At 40.3% G+C, this 22,028-nt stretch overlaps 1 protein-coding gene across 2 annotated transcripts in view; it reads right to left on the bottom strand.

Moving 5' to 3' along the window:
• The window catches only part of NEURL1 (neuralized E3 ubiquitin protein ligase 1), a 199,770-nt gene that overhangs the window by 9,725 nt on the left and 168,017 nt on the right, over positions 1-22,028 (bottom strand). For both annotated transcript variants that reach the window (XM_072130798.1, XM_072130799.1), the window contains exons 3-4: positions 18,237-18,558; positions 1,260-1,940 (exon numbers count right to left, since the gene is read on the bottom strand). In XM_072130798.1, the coding sequence (XP_071986899.1) occupies positions 1,260-1,940; positions 18,237-18,558 (1,003 nt within the window). The remainder of the gene's footprint in view (positions 1-1,259; positions 1,941-18,236; positions 18,559-22,028) is intronic.

A 22,028-nucleotide genomic window follows, 5' to 3' on the forward strand; every position in this document is an offset into this window, starting at 1 on the left:
TTCAAAACGGTTGGATTTTTAAAAAATCTATTACACCTTAAATAATTTTGGTATCCCTGTGATCGTACAGATACAAAGAATAAAGTAGAGGTGTTATAAAATCGGAGCCCACACAAAATGGCACAAATGCATGTAAATGACACCATATTTGTTACGCAGAAAACCCTCACACAGCTCAGTATAGTGAAAGGTTATAGATTTTTAAAGTGAGGGGGGCAAAATATGGAAAATAAAAAAGGGCATTGATTGGAAAGGGTTAAACAAAACCCCACCTTAGTCTGACTTACTTAGATAGCGATAGTTTTGTAGCTTGGTCTCATTTAATTAGATGAAGTTACAATATTCTTTTTTGTCGCTATCCCATCTGCCTCATCTCTATGCCAAACCCACGGCCCCTTCCATCAACATGGGTATATGATATTGATAGCCTACTAGAAGGATCATTACCCTGAATTATACATTATTTTTGCTTCCCAATAAAATAAAAAAGAAGGGTAATGAAACAACACATGTACAAAAACAAGCGCATGAAAATCTTAAGAAAACCCAAAGAAAAATTGGAGTAACCCCTTCATAACTTGGCCCTTTTTTTTTTTTTGTTCCAATTTTTTGGCCCCCTACTTCAAAAGTCCACAACTTTTTTATTTTTTCATGTACATTAATGTGTGAGGGCTTGTTTTCTGTGCAACAAATTGTACTTTCCTGTGACAGTATTTAATATTCCGCGCCATGTGCTGTGGGAAATGGGACAAGAAATCCAAATGTGGTGAAATAGGAAAAGAAGAATGCATGTGTGCTAACTTTTTTATACTACTGCGTATGGTCTTATTTTTTGCGGAATGAGACATTTTCATTGCTGCCATTTTGAGAACAGTACGATTTTTTGATGACTTTTTATTCAAATTGTTATGAGCAAAATAGCGAAAAAGTGGCGGTCCATTCAATTGGGTGCCATTTTCCATTACGGGGTTCACCACTGGGAATAATTGCTTTTATATTTTGATAGACCAGGCATTTAGGACATGGAGATACCTAATAATTTTATTTATTTTTATATCGGTTCTAGGGAAAGGGAAAGCATTGCAGTATTTGACACCTTTGCTAGTGATCACTAATCAGACTGAATGGGATGTCTCCATATACTTCCTGATGCTGTGCCATAATGGGAAGGGGTTAAATAAAAGAAAATGGAAAAATGGAAGGAAAAGTCAAACCTCAATCACATTTTGACTCCTGACTTATAAAAATAAAGCTCTTACCCAAAATGCGTATCTGCATGATGGCGCCATGTAGCCCAAAGAACATCCACAAAGGCTGAGAACAGTCCACGCAGACCTGCATTCCAGTACTGACACCATTATGACTCAAATGTAGTTCACCTTCTGCATTTATCACAAAACCCAATATATCCCCACTCTGAAGAGGAACCAGTACCCGACAGACGGCCCAGAACTCTTTTCTGTCGACCAATGACTCTGGATTATATGGAAGGTCACTTGGTCTCAATGTGCTGGGATCACAGGACGTCACACCATAGGACAGACTACCAGACCTTGAAGAATTGGATTTGTTTATCTTGACAAAGATGGTTTCATTTATTCTAAGTGATCTATTGGTGAACACTAAAGTCCGTTCTTCTCGGGCATGCTCCAGCCGGGCCACTGTTTGGTCATCTAAAGTCTTGATATGGGCCCCGCGGAGCTGATGAAAGCGGAGATCACTCTCCAACTGTGATGGAAGTAAGTGGGAATGCTGCGAGTTCAGAGAGTTCTGTGGAATAGGACACATCGCCGTCATAGACTGAAAGTTTTCTTCTTGCAAATTCAGGTCACACAAGCTGACAGACAGGCGAGTATCCTCGGTTTCTCTTCGAAGGGATGGCCGAGGGATGGCGGTGAAAGATCTTGGCCGTACACAGTCAGGTGGGATGATCTCGCTATCTGTAGATGCCAAACAAAAAAGAGAATTAGAAAAATAGTTCATATACTTGTGATACACATGTACTTGTGTTAAAAAACAAGCACTAGATTTCCTATTCCACATTATAGAAAAACAAAAAAAACCCCTAGAAATATTCCTGCTCCTCTTCACCTTGATCCGGGCGCTGTCTGTTGCTAATTTTGACGCACTGGGATTACCTGGGAGCATAGAGAGTGAGAGAGGGAGGTGGGGTGGCGTGTATAATTAGCAGCCAAGAGCACCGGACATCTTGTTTTTAGTATTTCTAGGTTATTTTTCTACATTGTTGATGTATATAAGGCTCACACAAACCTTACATTACTTCCCTCTGAGTGGATTAGTCATGTGAATAAGGTCCCAAGGATACATATTGCATAGTTGCTTGGCATTTTCATAACATATAAACTTCTATAAATCTCTTATCCCTGGGCCTGACTGCTGGGGCCCACATTGATCACATGAACGGGGACCCAAAAGTGCTTTGGGAGGTCAGCTAGCAATCCAATTATCTTTGGAGTGCAGTAGTAGATAATTGATAGATGCAGGTGATCTGCAGAGGTCTCAGTAGTCAGGCCACCAGTCATATGAAGCAATCGGGTGAAATTCATCTGGGCTTGTATACCAGGATAAAGGGCCTGGCGTAGAATTGTATGGTGTGCAGCCCAACCACCAGATATATAAGGAGCCACTGGTGCATGAAACCGCTGGTTTATAATAAATCTCTCCCTTTTGTTTTTATTTTCTCTGTGATTCCCATGCCTTTGTTTTGTTTCAGGGGTTCACCAACTCAGACATCAGGTATTATGGATGATGCAGCATGGAATGTACCACAGAGGGGAGCACATGCTATTATCATTGTTTTTCTGAGGAATAGACACACTTCTGTCATGCAGTTATGAATGCAATAAGTATGGTCTCTTACAAAAAGAGATACTATATATGCACTTGAGTATAAGCCGAGACCCTTAATTTTAACACAAAAAAATGGAAAAACCTATTGACTCGAGTATAAGACGAGGGTGGGAAATGCATTGGTCACAGCCTCCTCAGTATATAGCCAGCAAGCCCCCCGTACTATATAGCCTGCCAGTCCTCTGTAGTATAAAGCCTGCCAGCTGCTGTAGTATATGGACTGCCAACCCTTTGTAGTATATAGCCTGCAGCCCCTGCCCCCAATATAATGCCTGTAGGAAAAAAACAAACAGTGCACTCCCCTTCCGACGCCACCCTGGCAGGTCCTGTTCTTTACAGTGATGCTCTGGCATCGGCTCCATGTTCCCGTCCAGTCCGGCGCAGGCACCATGATGTCACGATCCCTGTGATGGACAGCGCAGGGACACGGAGCCGATGCCGATGCATCGCCTTATACAAGAGGACCTGCCAGGAGGGCGTCGGAAGGCGAGTACAGGTTTTTTTCCTTGACTCGAGTATAAGCCAAGGTGAGATTTTTCAGCACATTTTTTGTGCTAAAAAACTCGGCTTAGACGTTATATATGTATATATATACGTATAAGCCGTATATAGATAGTATATATGGTAATCACAATGTCCCACCCCCTACAAGCAGAGATAGTACAGTCTTTAGCTGCCCATGTGACGCCGCACTGTGGAATAATAGAAAAAAATATAACAGGCAGCAAGATGAATTTAGATGGAACCTTAAAAGAGCAGACAGGATGCAACACTACAGGAAGATCTCCCTGAACTCTCGCACCAGGCACTAGGTAAGGGGTTCAGGAATGAAAACAATTTTTGCTTAAAGATGTATCTGCTAGCTGGTGAGCTTACTGTATGTATTGTACATATTGCAGCATATGCATTATATATGCATATATTGCGTTTACACCCTTCCTGTGTTTTCATGACTACCCTTAGTATTGCATTCCTTTTACAGTAATATTATTAACCTTAAAATTGGGGAAATCAATCAAGTGAAATTGGACGGCTGAAGTTGGTCTCTTAGAACAGGACACTCTCCAGATAATAACCAGGTATGTTACATGCTCGACTGGATGCCGTCTGTTTAATGTGGCCATGAACACGAGCCCCGCAGCTTATATATAAGAATGTTTCTAGAATGTAATCTTAAATCTCCAAAAGTTCTGGACGGCTTCTTATACTGTCCCTGGGATCTCCTCGTTCTCAGTTACACTTCCAATTGGGGGATCTCACATAATGTGGCATTTTATTTGTATATGTCCCCTATGATTTGTAAGGTGCTATGGAATATGATGGAGCTATATAAAGATTATTATTATCCTGATATCTCTGCAGTAAAGTAACTGTAGAATAAACATAATAGCTACAGATTTAAGCTATATTCACACTAACCTTTGCCCGCCACACCGTAGTACAGGGAGCACATGTTGGCGCCAGGGTGAGAAGAGGCTGCTCACCCTCGCCCCTCTCAATAGTGATATATGGCGCACGGTGTCGTATTCTGGGGAAAGATAGGACATGTCCTATCTTTCTCCCAGCTACGGAACGGTACGGTGATACACAACTCATTGGCAAATGCCCGTCTCATGCTTGTTCACCTAAAAAGTTGAAATAAACGCTAGGGCAGAAAATACAGAGCTTGTGATACAGAAATACTACTCCCATCATCATGCTTTGGTGGAATAATGAGTTTAACTACTCTATTGCCAGTCTGTAATTTACCAACAATCGGCATCGGTTCCTGCAACGTCTGGCAAGCTGAAACTCTATAACCAATAGAGACTGCCATTGAAATGTCTTGTTAATTTGTTTACCAGCTCAGATGAATGCAAAGTCGAGTCGTGGCGTCTATAAAAAGATCTCAGTCAGGGGCCATTTAACTCCATTTAATCATGAACTGTCTTCAAAGCTGAATAAAGAGGCTATTTATTACATGGAGCGGATCCATGCAGCTATATTACTCTGCACTGCTTCTATTCTTACCCCTGAAATGTCAGACTGCGCTCTACAGAAGGATCAGCACCAGGAATAAGTACAGGGCTACAGCGTCTATTCTCCGAAAGATACTTCACTGCCTGGACAATGGGATAAAGGTTATACGGACAATCCATCAATGCTGCCATGTAAGAGAGCTGCACCACATCCCATAGTAAATAATGATAAATCTTTAGCATCATATTCTGCAGCACTGTACAGATCATGGGGGAGACATATAGAAACTAAATAAGACCTAAAGCAATAACAGGGGCGGATGGCCCTGACAGCAAGAACTATGAGAAATGAGGTGGTGAGGTACCGTACTTGTACAATGTACAGCCATTCTTTAAAAAGGATAAAATAAAATCAGTAATGCTGAATGAACCAGTCACCAGCCGCTATCGAGATTTACAGAAACCAGGGAACATTGGCTGCAGAGAAACCTGTGTAATGGTATCAAGTGGTGATGAACTACATAGAAAGAAGGAAAAAGCAGCAGAGGTAAGAGAAAAGAGAGTAAAAGTTACATGCGTGATATGATAACCCTGTCTGAATAGATGGGTTTTTGTGGTCCATTTAAAACTTTAGTAGTTAGTTATTAGCCTCATAGTTCAGGGTAGAACATTCCAGAGAACTGGCGCAGGTCTAGAGAAGTCCTGGAGACGTGAGTGGCAGTTTCAAATGAAAGAAAATAATGTTAAATCACTAGATGGTTAAAGATCCAGGGGTGGGGAGACATAGACGTAGGTGCAGGGATGAGCAGAGCTTTGTGGATGAGGGTTTGAAACAATTCAAAAGGTGATGGAAAAACTTTGCAGTGAGTGGCAGAGAGTGGAGGCATCTGTTTAGTGTCTAGATTGAAAAACTTGCTGCAGTGGTAAGACTTTCATAAGTAGAAGAATGATTGGTAGGAAGTTAAGATGAGAGTAAATCACTGCAACAATTGGAAAAGTGCGGATTCAGCAACTGATTAAACAGGCAGAGAACGAGAATGGCAGGGAACCATAGAAGGACCACTCCATAAGGTAACCACTCCAGGGTGTCTTACAGCCGTGTAATGAAAAGCCAGCAGGTTTCTATGAGTAGTAGTATTACACTCCAACCAATTGCGGGGAGATTTATTATGCCCTTCCCACCAGATTCCTGGCTTCTTTGACCCACACTCCACTTTGGGTGTGTCTGGGAGTGGGCAATGGGCGGGCAGGGGCGTGAATGGAAAAACGCTGGAAACTATAGCAAAAGTCTCCACCAGTTCATACATGGTATTAGATCCGATATGGTAGAGTTAGCGCCCGTATTTACTAAGAAACTGGAGCCTCTTTGTAGATATGGGCGCTGGAGAGCAGTTTTAAGATTACCATTCTGCTGAACATAATTCAGTAGGAACTGAACCAGTATGCCCATCACCAGCAAAAAAAAAAAAACAGGCATGTAATGATCATCCAGGCTGCAAAGCGTACAACCTATGTGCCACTCAAAGTTATTGTCAACTAGGTGATTGATGAGGGTCAGACTACTGGGAACACCACTGATCACGAGAACGGGACCCGTGTGATTTGGAGAATGGAGATCCCATCCTCACTGATGAGCATGTACCCTGCCACTCCACCCATTAGAGAAAAGGGATAACCTGTAAAGTTGGGAAAATCTGTTTAAGGAAGGTGCAGATAATTTCACACATAGAATAGATCGATAAATTCATTGGTAGGTAGATCTCAGATTCTCTAGTTTCGATAATATACTCTGTTTATATAATACTCTAATGATATATTCATAGTGGCTCAGTAAATGTAAACTTGTATAACGTAATTGTTCACAATTCTGGATAATCATACGCTGATAGTCAGTCAGTCAGTGTTTGGAGCATTATTGGCCATTATTCAATGTAAAAGAGACCTGTTAATGTAGAAAAAAAAAATAACAATTAAAAAAATCTGTGTGTGTTTTTTGCAGATAATCCTTGCAATACACATGATTTTCTGTTCCTTGGAAACATCTGTTGTCCCCGCCAGTGTCCACACTCACAGACAGAGTGAAATGCTTTAGATGAGAAGACAAAGGCTCGGCAGCTGAAGGTCAGGCCTGGGAGATAACCGTGTACCTTTTGTTGGCATGTAAGTGGTTTCTAGGAGACAGGCTCCCACCACCTTTGTCACTATGAGACGCACACATGGACGGCTGTTTCCATGGCTATGCACGTACGAGATGAGATTGAGATTTTCATCCCTCCCATCCAGCGCTGTAAATTTTCCACTGTCGTCCTCCAGAGCCATGTGCCTGGTCCGCTTGAGAGGAGTTTTCCATATCCACGCCTGCAGCATCTGCCGCCCCGGGCTCACAGGTGCAAACTGGATTTTTGATTACTATTTATTGACTAATCCCTTTGGGTTTTTTATGTTTTTGGCACAACATTAGGTTTATTTCTAGAAAAACACACATGGCATTTACATAAACAGAAAGAGAAGGTGACTATTGTCCAACACAACTGGACCCATTTGGACTGTATCTGCTTGTGCTTCCACACTGGACTTTGTATTGTTTGATTTGATTTCATTCTTGAAGGAAACCTGCCAACCAAATTTTACCCCGTTAAAGGGCATGAAATGTCCTTTTTCAGGATTCCCACTTTTATGTGAAAATGAGCAGAGATCTCATCTTGTGCTTCTGTGAGCTACAGAACTGGAGATACAGACAGATGCCTATCCACAGTGATCATCTGTCAATTATAGTATGAATGTCATACAACTCTCTCCATACATGGCAAGTGTCAGCTGTATTACACAGCTGACACCTGCCTTTAACTGCCCCAATTGGTGCTGGCAGCAATTGTGACAATTAGCTTGTTAAAAGTGCTGATGGTGGTCGTATCCATCTAAGTGTCAATCGGCACAGCCGTGATGTCATCAGAGGGCACCAATCGCTTGTCATGGCAGTCTGGAGTCTGACTTCTAAACTTCTAGACATGTCATGAGACGTGATCTGTAACTATGTGCAATATCGTTACAGCTCAGCAATATACACACAATATACTGTAATACAGTATATGAAAAATATACTATAATAATAGTAGTATTGCATTATATTGTGTGAACAATCACTCCCCCCCCCCAAAGGGTTAAAGTACCCTCTTCCCTAGAACACATAGAGAAATAAACAAACAAAAAAAAATCATAAATTAGTTAACTATTTCTGCGTCCCAAATTGCCCAATCTATCAAATTATGAAAACGACTATCCAGTCCTGTGAACGCCTTTAGGGAAAATTGCTTCCAAATAGCTGATGTGTTCCATTTTTCCATCCATAAATATTTGAATAAGTGATCAAAAGATCATACAAGTCCAAAAATGACACCTGATACAGGTATGTACATGGAAGTATGAAAAAGTTATGAATTTCATAAAGAGGGCAAAACAGCAACTTCTTTTATTACCCCCCCCCCCAAAAAAAAAAAGACTTCTAAAACAATTAAAAAGAAATGCAAAAATGATAGTGATGGATGCTGTGGTGCGCTCACTGCTCTCCAGGCACAGCGCTGTACTTATTGCACTGAGCTTTACCCTGGCTTTATGTTGTTGGACGCCACAGGAGGTCTGGACAGAGCTGATCTGTGGAGTGTTGCTGCCACTTCCTTCAGCTTTTTTGTCACCTCTTGGACTGATCACTTATTGATCGCCCATGCGAAAGTTAGGAGTTTTTCTGCTGGACTGTCAACAGGCCCTTTAAAACTAAAAATAATCGGGGAAAAATAGAAATTCAGGATACATTTTACATAATATAGTAAGAGAATCAAATCCCATTCATTATACAACCAGGTACAAATCCCTGCTGAAATAATGATGTATAAATAAAAAATAAATGTCCCGATCTGTCAGACGTTCAGTTCCGATCTGCAGACTTACTACTGTATGTGCAGTCTCATTATAAGATCTAGAAATCTAATGGAGAGAAAACTACATTTTTAATTTATTGTTTGTGGCCATTTTGTCTGCACAATGTACTAAGGCATTTTACCTGTTTTTATTTCACCTTCTATATGGCATACCAGAATTTTGTGGCAAAGTTTAGGCACATGTCAACAAATCTTCATTTCTGTATGACCCTTCCTGTCTTTAGCAAGGCAAAAAGAGTATAAGAAACATTAATATGGTGCAAAGCGGCGTACAGCAGTTTTATGCCGCATGTAAAAATAGAATTCTGACTTAGTTCCACTAAACATACAGGTGGTGATATTTTCCTGCTAGATAGGTAAGGCTAGGGGCGTAACCAGACATAGCAGCTGCAACGGGGCCCAGAGTTTTAGGGGGCCTGGCCATCCAACCTGCCACACTAATGGATGGAGGCTGTGTACTGTTATATACATATATAATGTACAGCATAATATCATATCTGTGGCGCCCTAGGATAAGAAGACTGACTGACAGTGATAATTTATACATTTCTGTATGTATCTGCCGTATCTGTGTGTTTACAGTATGTGTGTGTTTTTCTGCTGTATGTATGTACCGTATGTGCTGTGTATGTGAATGTGCATGCTATATGTGTGTGCATGGCATGTATCTGCTGTATGTCTGTGTGAGTATGCTGGACATGTGTGTATATGTATTTGTGTATATCTGCTGTATGGTGTGTATATGCCGTATACATGCTGTATATTGTATGATCATGATCATGCAGTATATGTTTATATGAGGAGTCTAAAAATGTATACATGTTTGTATTCACATGTTATTACAATCACACCACACATTTATATATATAGATATACAGAATAAAGGGAGGCCTCTACATGGTTATATATTACTCTCCAACTTAGGAAACTGGAAAAACCCCTTCAAATTAAAATACTTTCTTGGATATGTTTTATTGCACATACAGTATAAGGATCTTCTACATTAACAGGGATATTCTTATATTTGTGATCATTGGGAAGAGTAAGCACATCATCATTCAGGGCCTGTATAGGCCAGATACTGGCCGCTAATCCTTACACTGGCAATGGCATTACTGGAAACTTACAGCCATGACTGGTACACTGACTCACATATACAATACATAGCTATGGCCAGATCCCTCCCCATCTGCCTATTACACTAGATCAGGAGTCAGGAACCTTTTTGGCTGGGAGAGCCATGAACGCCCCATATTTTAAAATGTTATTCCGTAAGAGCCGTACCAAATGTACATGCCCCCCAATAGATTGGTAGTCCCAGTGTCACGGGTGCCCCAGCGATCTAGGTCTCCGATTGCAGGCATACCTGTGCGGCACCACTTTCCGGCTCCGGCTGGCACTCGTGGATTTAAAGGGCCAGTGCACCGCTCATCGGTGCTGCCCACTTCCCAGGTTCCTATAAAGACCGGCGGCTACCATATAGGTAACCATAGCACATGTCCCCCAGTATATAGGTGGACACAGCACACGCCCCCAAGTAGAAAGGTAGCCACAGCACACGCACCCAGTATATAGGTAGCCACAGCACATACTCCTAGTAGATAGGTAGTCACAGCAAAAATATTCACTTACCAGCGCTCCCTGCAGCTCGCTCCCATGCTCTTCTCTTTGACCCAGGCTTAGACGATGGCGGCGATGGCGCCTGGGTTGTACAAAGGGCGTAGGCAGCTGTAACATCGCTGCCTGTGTCCAGTGATCAGGCTATGACACACAGCAGCCATCACTATTTATTAAAGATCTGTATGAGAGCCAGATGCAGCCAACAAAAGAGCCACATCTGGCTCCCGAGCCATAGGTTCCCTACCCCTGCACTAGATGCTCCTGTTGTCTGCTTATTATAAGGGATAGTAAGTAATAATAAGCCACTGTTAAGACTTTCATTGGAAACAAAGTATCAGCTGTGAAATCCAACATTTCTAAACTTTTATCTTGCGACTGTTGAGCCGTTTTCGCACATATTAAATTGCTATGTAATTGTACATGTCATATAGGATGACAGTAATCTAATGTATATGTCCACAGATTATGGATGTGTAACCATCTGCAGAAGCCAGGAAGGATTTACAGGCATGTACTTGCTCCCCATTCTTTGTTTTGGTTCTGGTATGTTTGACACCACATTATAGAAACCTTATGCAATTGCTGTTGCGGTTTTTACAGGTAGAACATTATTTGTGATTTGTAGAAATGGAAAAAAAACAATTACTGTAAGTTACGAAATTGCACGTGGAATGATGTATGTCCTTTCTATCGGATTCCACAGGTCACATTATAGGGTTTTGTTTCAGTATGTAACATTGTTTTAAGAGAATGTTGCATTGTGTAATAGTCATTGGATCACACATGGATTCCATTATTTGTGTTGGGTATATACAGCTCAGATTAAGCTAAACTATTCCATGATCCTTATATACAGAGAAGGAGGTATCACCATTCTCATAAAAACCCTGCAGTCTGACCCCCTGCAATCATCTTGTGGATAGGGGATCAGTGTTGTTAGTGGGAGAAACCCTCCTTAGTCTTTACCATGGAGAACATTGCATTGATTAAATGAGAATTTAGAAGATGATGGAATTGATAACATCTATATTTCACAATCCTCCCATCCCCACTAGAATGTCTGAAGTGCAAACACTGAATTGTTATAGGACTTGGTAGTAGTTTAAATCAATAATATTTTCGAGGTGACCCGTATCTTTTTGGAAAGAAATATAACTTTGTTAATGCTATTAAACTGACATAAACAATAAAAAGGGGAGAAGGCAATGAGTAAATGTGTGGATTTCCTCCTTACTGGTCACAGTAAAAGTATGGGATATTTTCTTTAAATCTCCTTTATTTTATTAGAACACTGGGTAAGACGAATTTCAAGCCTGTACAGGGCTCTTAGTTGTTTCTGTAACTGCCGAATGATAAGGTCTGTATATGACTTACCCAGCGTTCTTATGAAATTCTTATGAATTTCTAAGTTGTTCAGCAAATACAGAAAGAAATAAGCGTCCTGTATGTTTTGAAATGTGTCTTACCCAGCATTCTTATGAAATAAAGGAGACACCAAAGAAGAACAAAAACTTCTTCCATATTGGATGAAGAGAATAGTATATGTGTTATTGCCGAGTACTGATATGATGATAGGAGTTGGTCGACCTACCCACCATGGATAATCTGCTTGACTTCTACTGAGGACTAAGGAGTCATTAGACCCTTGAAGGTGTAACCACCTCAAAAATATGCTTAAAAACATTTATAGAAAAATACTAAAAATATTAAACAAGCTCTGATACATATTTCATAGTTTCTTGTATATTAATTTTTGCAAAGCTTGTTGAGAAATTATTGACCATTTAAGCATGACCATCGTCCTCCAGCTCAATAGCTCTGAATCTATGGGGGCATGTGCATACCTCTTGTGTACCTCCCATTACTCTCATAGACTGTAAGCTCTTGTGTCCCTTCCATTACTCTCATAGACTGTAAGCTCATGTGTCACTCCCATTACTCTCATAGACTGTAAGCTCTGGTGTCACCCCCTCATAGACTGTAAGCTCTCGTGTCACCCCTCATGCTCATAGACTGTAAGCTCTTGTATCACTCCCATTGCTCTCATAGACTGTAAGCTCATGTGTCACTCCCATTACTCTCATAGACTGTAAGCTCTTGTGTCACTCCCATTACTCTCATAGACTGTAAGCTCTTGAGTCACCCCTCATCCTCATAGACTGTAAGCTCTTGTATCACTCCCATTGCTCTCATAGACTGTAAGCTCTTGTGTCACCCCTCATCCTCATAGACTGTAAGCTCTTGTATCGCCCCTCATCCTCATAGACTGTAAGCTCTTGTGTCACCCCTCATCCTCATAGACTGTAAGCTCTTGTATCACTCCCATTGCTCTCATAGACTGTAAGCTCTTGTGTCACCCCTCATCCTCATAGACTGTAAGCTCTTGTGTCCCTCCCATTACTCTCATAGACTGTAAGCTCTTGTGTCACTCCCATTACTCTCATAGACTGTAAGCTCTTGTGTCACTCCTATTACTCTCATAGACTGTAAGCTCTTGGGAGCAGGGCCCTCACACCTATTGTTCCAGATGACTGTTATTACTCTGTAATGTAGTATTTTATTTGTATATGCCCCCTATGATTTGTAAATCTAAATAAAGATTATTATTATGCTATATTTTTGCCTTTTTCTAGCCCCTAAGAAACCTGCATACAAATAGTCATTTACTTTGTGATGGAATCATTTGGTAAAAACACTTATTATATTTAAACATGCAATAAAATTGTTATCTAGTGAAGTATCCACAAATCTTAATGTTTGTGGTGCCCAATAAACCCATTGAATTACTAGGACTTTCTCGATAGACATAACAAAAACAAAACTATATAATCTGAAAGAAAGAAAAGTTCTGTTGTTAAAAAGAAATGTGATCAAATGGAGCAAGATGTCACTCTCAATAAAATAAATTACGGACCGGAAAGATCTGAATTATAATGTTGTTCACATTAAACAGATTGTAAAGATCTGATTTCCAATAAATGGTTCTGTTGAGCGCTTTTTGCCATTTTTACAAGACAAAACCCTGTGAGTTTGCCAGAGTGGATTGTGTTCCCGTTACAGCTGTGATTCTGACAGATAATTCTCAGAAAACATTACTGGTTTCCAACTCTTGTTAGGGCCCCTACACTAACAACAGGGATTCTTTGGGACAAAAAATATACATTATTTTGATTGGAGCCATTTTTCCATAACCACAAAAAAAAATTATTTTGATTTAACTCAGGATGGAAAAAAACCAGGTTCAAAATAAAGGAAAACTAACTCTAAGCAGTAATACGTCCAATATGTGAACAATACAACTACCGTATAGTAAATTACATACAATAGGACCCTGCAAAGAATGAATATAGAGTCCCTGGCGATTTGTCCCTGTAAACCTTCCTATAATCCGTCTCTGTAAATCCTGTTAATCTACCAGTAGCTTCCAGACTATTTGATTATGTGACTCTCATGCTCTATGCAGCTTTGAGAAATTATCAAAAAAACTGGGTTGCTATTTAGTATTATAGAAAATATTTTTCAATTTAAATAAATTTTGGAACTCTTCCCAGTAAATAGTCATAAATTGTTTTTTTTTTTAAATTTACATTGTAGTTCCTATGATGTTGGTTTTTGTCTAGCTCGTAACCTCTACTAGTTGGAGGTGAGTTTTCAGTAATTAAGGTTTTAAGAGAATTATGTGAAGGATAAGGGACGAGGCACTGGAAAAATACACTTCACTTTAGGATTTGTTTGCTTAAAATATTTGTTGTCAGCTTCTGTACACATATTGTTTCATTCGCTGTTTACATATTGACATTGCAAGGACCTAACTAGAAACATGTTTATAACTGATACAAACTCCTTCCTGGAGTCTAAGTTCATGAAAAAAAATATATATATATATGGTTGGGGTATAGGGGTTGTCCCATATCACCTATTCATAGACTAGGACAGTGATGGCGAACCTTTTAGAGTCTGAGTGCCCAAACTACAACAAAAATCCACTTACTTACCGTGAAGTGCCAACGTGGCATTTTAAGCAGTAACTTATTGCTACCTGTTCTTCCACATATTTCAATCGTATCGGCCGCCTAATGCCACTAATACAGTTGAAAGAAAGAGGGCAAATAGCTTCTCTCCATGGTCTCTCTGTACAGGAAGAATGGTGGGTCCAGTAGGAAGACCTCCAAAGATAATGCAGTTCTATCAAAACCTTCTCACTTTTCCCTCAGTTCCAAACAGACAATGAAGTGTTGCTTTAAAATAGCGCTGAGTGCAGCATCTCTTAAGTTGCCTGCATCTGCAGGAAGATTTGGTCCTGTTTGGTGAACTCTGCAGTGATGGTCTGAGTGCCCACAGAAAGGGCTCTGAGTGCCACCTCTGGCACCCGTGCCATAGGTTCGCCACCACTGAACTAGGAAATAGGTGACAGATAGCTGGGAGTCCCAGTGTAAGGCAGAATGGGGAACTGATATGTAATTTATCCCCTATTCTGCCATTGCACATATCATTTTTTATAGATCCACTGCTAAACTTTTGCAATGGGAATGTATTTGTCTGAAATAGGATGACATTTACATCTACTTTCATACTAACCCTACATGGACACCAGTTTCAACTATTACCTAGTCCCGACACACAGGAAGTACTAGGAGAACCAATCACTGCTTAGGGCATTTCTCCAATGGTGGAGTGGAAAGTAACAATTTATTATTTTGTTGCCCTCCCCTACTCCCTTTACGAACATGTGCTTAAAAGGGTTGCAAAACAGAAGAAGTTTGCGGCCCATTGGAGGTGGAAGGGTTGAGCACTCCTCATCCTTCCCATCTCCATAGGGTGCGGATACCAGGCTCGGTCACAGTGCGGTGACACAGGGTGACCATGACCATGTATAATGCAAGTCAATGGTGGCCCTGAGCTGTCTGCAGTTTCTATGCTCAGTTCACTGCCACCAAAACGGTCATGTGGGGCCTATGATTTTACTTAAAATTATTGAAATTCTTTAGATGTATGTCATTTTTTATGTATACAGTACTGGTAGTGGGTAGAAGGTTGTAGAGAGACCAAGCATGCTCCTTGTTTCTGGCGATTCTGCAGAGGACTTAGATTTCTACATTTGCTCCTGGTGACATTACGGCTTGTGAATGTCCATCCTTTGAAAAGGAAAGCTTGTTCCGACACAAAATATAAGCATTGTGACCTATCAGGCAAGAGCCTCACTGCCAGCTGCAGACTCTTATTTAAAAGCCAATTCATGTCTAATTTGGCAGTAAGGCTCCAATTTGTGACTCGCTGCCATCACTCCTGACAACGAGAAGGTTAAGAAGCCAGCTCACGTCTGACTTGGCAGTAAAACAGCAGTTCAATCACATAGGAGCCTGTATTTTCATGCACTGTTTGCTTAAAGATGAAGTCAGAACTCCGGAGGAATAAAAAAATTCTCATTTTCACTGACAATCAGGCTGCGGAGATGATGATGATTTATGGAATGTAACCAATTCTTTAGCGCAGGAATGTACAGGACATCAACACTCAACATATAGAGGACGTACATCAGACATGAAGGATAGGAGACTGGAGGAAACTTGGCTGTTGCTTTTTTTCAGTATAAATCAATGGTAAGAGAAAAAAAATAATAAAAAAATGCACGGAAGCTATTTAGTTCATGCTAGTTTTTGCCTCCAGTCTTGTTGATCTTACAGACCAATGATTGCACATATCCAGGGATAATTCTCTGTGTGCCACTGGGAGATTTGACCCATTTTTACATATTTAAATAAAGTTTGCCTATACAGGCTGTCCCCTACTTAAGAACACTCGACTTACATACAACCCCTAGTTACAAACGGACCTCTGGATATTGGTAATTTATTGTGCTTTAGTCCTAGGCTACAATGATCAGCTATAACAGTTATCACAGGTGTATGTAATGAGGCTTTAGTGTTAATACTGATTCTTATGACAACCCAACATTTTTAAAATCCAATTGTCACAGAGACCAAAAAAGTTCTGGCTGGGATTACAATGATAAAATATACAGTTCCGACTTACATACAAATTCAACTTAAGAACAAATCTACAGACCCTATCTTGTATGTAACCCGGGGACTGTCTGTATTAGATTTAGGTTTGTCTGCATTGTATATATTTTTTTGTTTGTGTGTGTTTGGGTCTATGGCTAGCGACCCGCATCATAACACGCTCTTGGCACAAGCTTCAGCCTGTGCTTTTGTGATTTGCTGGCTTTGGACTGTTCTGGGCCCAGGCAGGTGCTCACAGTGAATAGGGTTCTCACCAATGAGACCCCTGGGACAAAGAACTGTATCTATCTTGGCGACTAATTTAAGAAAAAAAAAAAATCAATTCATTCAACATGTAGGAGACCGATGGGACGGGAGGTATAAAAACAATTCCCAAAGTAATTTGTTAATTTAACCCGATATTCACTGGATGGGTTTGAGCAGCACGTCTCCAGTCCATGTAAATTATAGAGTGTATACCAGAAGGTCCATAGTGTATAACTAAAATATGTAGGTTTTTAAGTTTTAATATCAAAATAATGTTATTCATAGACTGTAAGCTCTTGCGAGCAGCGACCTCACTCCTTTTGTCCCATTTGAAAGTTTGTGCTCTGTCATGTTTTATTTTATTTGTATATGTCCCCTATGATTTGTAAAGCGCTACAGAATATGATGGCGCTATATAAATAAAGATTATTATATTTATAGAACAAGTTACAAGAGAGGAAGAAGATACTGGGATCATACAGCAGGGCCTGCAATTCATTATATCAGCTTCCACCACTGGAAGCTGATATAAAACTGCATCTCAATCAAGGTAGTTTAAGGTGCAGTTTTGTTAATTTAACAGGTGAAAGACCTGTGTTGAACAGGCTTCTCCTTCAAAATCAAATTCACTAATGTCTTTCGCCTGTTAAATTAATAAAACTGCACCTAAAACCACCACAAATCTGATTGTGATGCAGTTTTAACTGAAACGTGTGACTTCACCCTTTGGGAGCGATTTTTTTTCTTTACATGTAAAAGGGCGAGATTTAGGGAATGTTAGAAAGGACATTTCATACCCTACTTGAGAGGTTTAGTAGTTTACCTGGATAAAACGTGCTGACAGGTTCCCTTATATATATTCACAGTCACCTCCTCCACAGGCAGCTATGACATATTTTGAGTGGACCTCCCCTTTTCACTTTAGTAACGCTGAGGTATACAATCTGGAAGTCCATTAACCATATTTACAACTTTAATCCTTCATTGTTGATTAATATATTCCTGAGATAGGTTGTTGAAATAGACAGGAATTAGCTCCTGATCCAAGTGACTATAGAGTCTATTATCAGCTAATACATTTTAATCCACTATATAAAAGGTGTAAATTTGCTTTGTATGAAAGCTACTTTTCGAAGATTATCTTCAGATTCCGGGATTACAATGGGGTTGTTTTGTTTGTTTTCTGTCTCAAAGCTTGTCTGTTGAATATTGTCTTTCCTATAATGTTGATATTTATCTTAGTTCCATAAACTGCTCTGTAAGCATCTATTGGCTTGTAAGTCAACTTGGCTAAAATTTAGAAAAACTAGTTGATTATAATATAAGTGTATGGGGAGAGAATGATTCTCCTCATGTCTGGAAAAGAAAAGATGGAGCATGCAGAACTTTATAATGCTTAATCCTTTGTTCCCCCTGGATAAAGTTTACTAACTTATCTTATTATAATCAAACAGTTTTTTTCCTATAAAAACACTTTGGCAATGTGCACACTATTCTCTATGGGGACATGAGGGAGCTAGAAAAAGGGCTGCTGATGACAGGTTCCATTTAAAGTAAATTATCAAAAAATTGTAAATACTCACCCAGTAACTCAACACCTCGTGTCAACCCGTAGACATCAATCAAGGCCCAGAGTGGTTCTGTGGTCCTTACTCCGCTGAAGAAGAGCATTGCACCAGAATCATTGACCCTGTAGAAGACTCTACCCTTTTTATCCACCCAGAAAGCGATGATGTTTCCTTCATTTGCAAATTCTTCTGGCAGCGCCTTGGCCCAGAACCCGCTCTGAGACACAAGGTCGGGACAAGCGTATTTGGGCAATGTGTCAGGGTTAATCCTGGAAGGATCCTTGGATGTGAACCCAAGTCTGAGAGCTCCACTCCAGCAGCATTGCTTCTTGGTGATCTGCAACCAAACACAACATAAAGTTATTAATGTTACCGGTTTCTGGAGAATTTGGTCATCTCTATTGCACAGTAACAAGTCGATGTGACAGTCTTTACTCACACAAAATACATAATTCTGAAAACTGATAACAATGGATCAACTCATTTGTTACCAAGCACACAGAGACACCACATGTGGGGATGTATTGTTCAATATTCTTCTATAGAATCTGTAGCTTTCTAATGAAATTTCTCATGAAAGTGGTAATGGAATTACAATATCACAATATACTTGTATAGAGGCCTGAGAGTGCCTCATTATGCCTCTGTACAAGATGAAAAACTCCTTTGTTCTTAAAGGGATAGTAACATCCAGAGGTGTAACTTGAGGGGGGGTGCAGAGGGTTCGGGCGCAAGAGGCTTAGGGGGGCCCATTGGGTGTCACTTTACAAAATATGAGGAGACTATCACTATAAACCATACAGTATAGTTGGGGGCCTGGCACAGACTGTTTGTAGTAGATCAGTAAGAAATGACACCCATGTTGTGAGGTCCCACAACTTCATTCTGCCTGGTTAGGTAGGCACATGGGACACAACCTCATTTACTTCTAAAGCTGACCTCTGTTATGTGGATGGGAATAGACTGATGTTATGAGATTATTAGTTTACTTTTAGAGAAAATTCTACCACCAGGATGAAGGATTGAAGGTTCATTTGCAAAATATTTAAAACCTTTTATTCATTCTGGTTTACAGCCTTCATCCTGGTGGTAGATGTCCTTTAGTGCATACATCTTGGGATTGAACTTGATATTAAACAACAAGCAATAAGCTCAAGATCCCTTATGGATGTTACTGGTATATAATGTGGGAAATTTATCAGATGTATCTGAGCACAGAACTGTTCTAAATGCTCGAGGCAACCAATCAGAACCCAGCTTTCATTTCACCACAACTGTTTATAAAATGAAAGCTGAGCTCTGATTTATTTCCAAAGGCAACTAGAACTGTTCTGCTGTGATAAATCTCTCCCAATGTGTGCATCCTTGCAGTAGTCCTGGAGCCCTAGCTCCAGGCTGCTGTAAAGCTATATCATTCATGTTAAACCTATAAAATGTTTTCTTTAAAAAGACATACAAGGCATAACTAAATGTGACATCAGTCCATCCATTCCTGCAGGTTTAGAATTGCTCCTAAAATCAGATAGACTTTCTTTTTCTTCATAATATAGAAGAACATTTAGCAGGAAGAGGAATAATCTACCCATAAAGTCAATTTATTGTATATTTTATATGTCAGATACCATAAGATATCACGTCTAACCATACGAGGATCCCATCTACTTCTATAACCCAGCTTATTTATATAGCATATGCAGCCAAGACAAAGAGTTTGCATGTAATGGGACCTGACAGAGTATAGCCGCAATCATCGCGGCCGCTCCAAGTATGCTTGTCCGATACGTATCCTTTCCTTCAATTCCAATGAAGGAAGCCAGGCGTGAAGTTTCAGAGCTGTGAGCCGCCTTATGAGTGCGGTTTCTCTCGCAAAATAAATTGTGTACACTATTTTTCCCCCTCACTTGCAGGTTTTAAAAACAGTAAAAGGTCCAGATGTGTTTTCTTTCTTCATGCCAATTTAGCAAAGAAAATTAACATATCCCAAACCAGATTGACAAGCGAAAACTGCCAGAATATTTTTGCCGCACATGGTAATTGACTTGGAGGCTCTGTAATGGCTCGACCCCATGTCATTGCTAGATGAGGTGGAAAGGCGCATGACGGTAGGATTTAGAGGAAAGATTTCTTGGCAAGTTCCTTCATACTTTTCTAATAAGTTGAATAATAATGTGGAAGAGTTAGATGGAAAGTTCCCTATGATATATCTGCATCTGTGACAGCACGTGGCTGCTGCAACCTATCACTGGCCTCAGTGTCGTGCAGCTGAGGCCGGTGTTATCCGCTCTCTGCAAACAGACCGGCAGTGACAGAAGACAGAAGAACTCTGGATTTAAGAGGAGGAGGGAGATTGTTTTAGGTTTGTTTGTTGTTTTAAAATACAAAAAAGCTATGAATGTGTTGCACACCTTAAAGGGAACCCGTCACCACTATTTTCACAAATACAGGTAGTGACAGGTTCCTATAGAGCTCTAATAACTATTTGACACCCTGCTTGTAGCTAAAAATTATGCCCCTGAGATTCCCATATATTCAACTTTATAGCTTTATCTGGTAACTAAGCATGGCTACATGGAGTCCAGGTGGGCGTGGCCTCATCGGGCTGAATCCAGCAGCTCCTCCCCATCCCTATCTCTGTATGCTGCTATAATGTCATGTGACCAGGGTGACATCATCGCAGGTCCTATACCTTTTGTAGCATTAGGAACTGTACACTAAGCATATATGTCATGAAATCACAGCATATTTTATCACATGAAATCACAGCAGCCTGTATGGAGAGCAGTAGAAGTCCATGGAGACTGCTGTGATGGTTTTATGTGGTCAGATATGTACATGGGGTATAGTTTTCATATTAAGTAGCTCAAGGACCTTTGATGATGTCACCCTGGTCACATGACATTAGGCCACGTACCCCCCCCCCCCCCCCCCCCGTGGACTCGCTCCAAAGCTGCATAGATACCAGGCAAGATTATAACTCTGATTTTATGGGGATCTGAGGGGAACAATTTTTAGCTAAAAGCAGGGTGTCAGATAGTTACTAGAGCTCTATAGGAACCTGCAACTACCTGTATTTGTGAAAATAGTGGTGACGGGTTCCCTTTAAGATATTAGATCTGCAAAAACAGTCCTGGACCACCAAGTCCAAAAAGTCATATATAAATAAGAAAATTTGTCTGACCAGAGCTCTTGAACTCCGTAAGAATTTGTGATTATTTCACTGCTTCTAAACCATAAAACTCTGAGAATCAGTGATAAATCTCCCCCATGGTGCTTGTTACCATTCGCATGTGTTTCAATGGAGATGCATATGCAGTCAGGCTGAACCCATTCCCATTGCATTGGAATTAAGTTGTCATCACAAGGGGAGTTTGACATGTGCTGAAACCTAAGAACCTATCCTGTGGCAGTTTTCCCACCCTGTTTCCCACACAGTGGAACAGGGAGGGGCTTATAGTGGTCCATACTGGATTCAAGAATCTGTCAATGTTGGCTGCTGACCTCTTAAAATTATTCATGGTGGAAACTTGAGACCCCATTTCTAGTGATCCATATACAGTGGGTACCGAAATTATTCAGATCCCTTTTCACTCTTTGTTTCATTGCAGACAATTGGTAAGATCAAAAAAATTTCTTTTTGTTTTTTTTTGCTCAGTTATGTACACTCTACAACCCATCTTGATACAAAAAAAACAAAATGTAGATATTTTGCTTATTTATTAAACAAGAAAAATTGAAATGGTCATAAGTATTCAGACCCTTTGCTGTGACAATCATTTAACTTACATACTGTTCATCTCCTTCTGATCC

This window comes from Engystomops pustulosus, chromosome 11 (assembly GCF_040894005.1).
Source record: "Engystomops pustulosus chromosome 11, aEngPut4.maternal, whole genome shotgun sequence".
NCBI classification, from domain to species: Eukaryota; Metazoa; Chordata; class Amphibia; order Anura; family Leptodactylidae; genus Engystomops; species Engystomops pustulosus.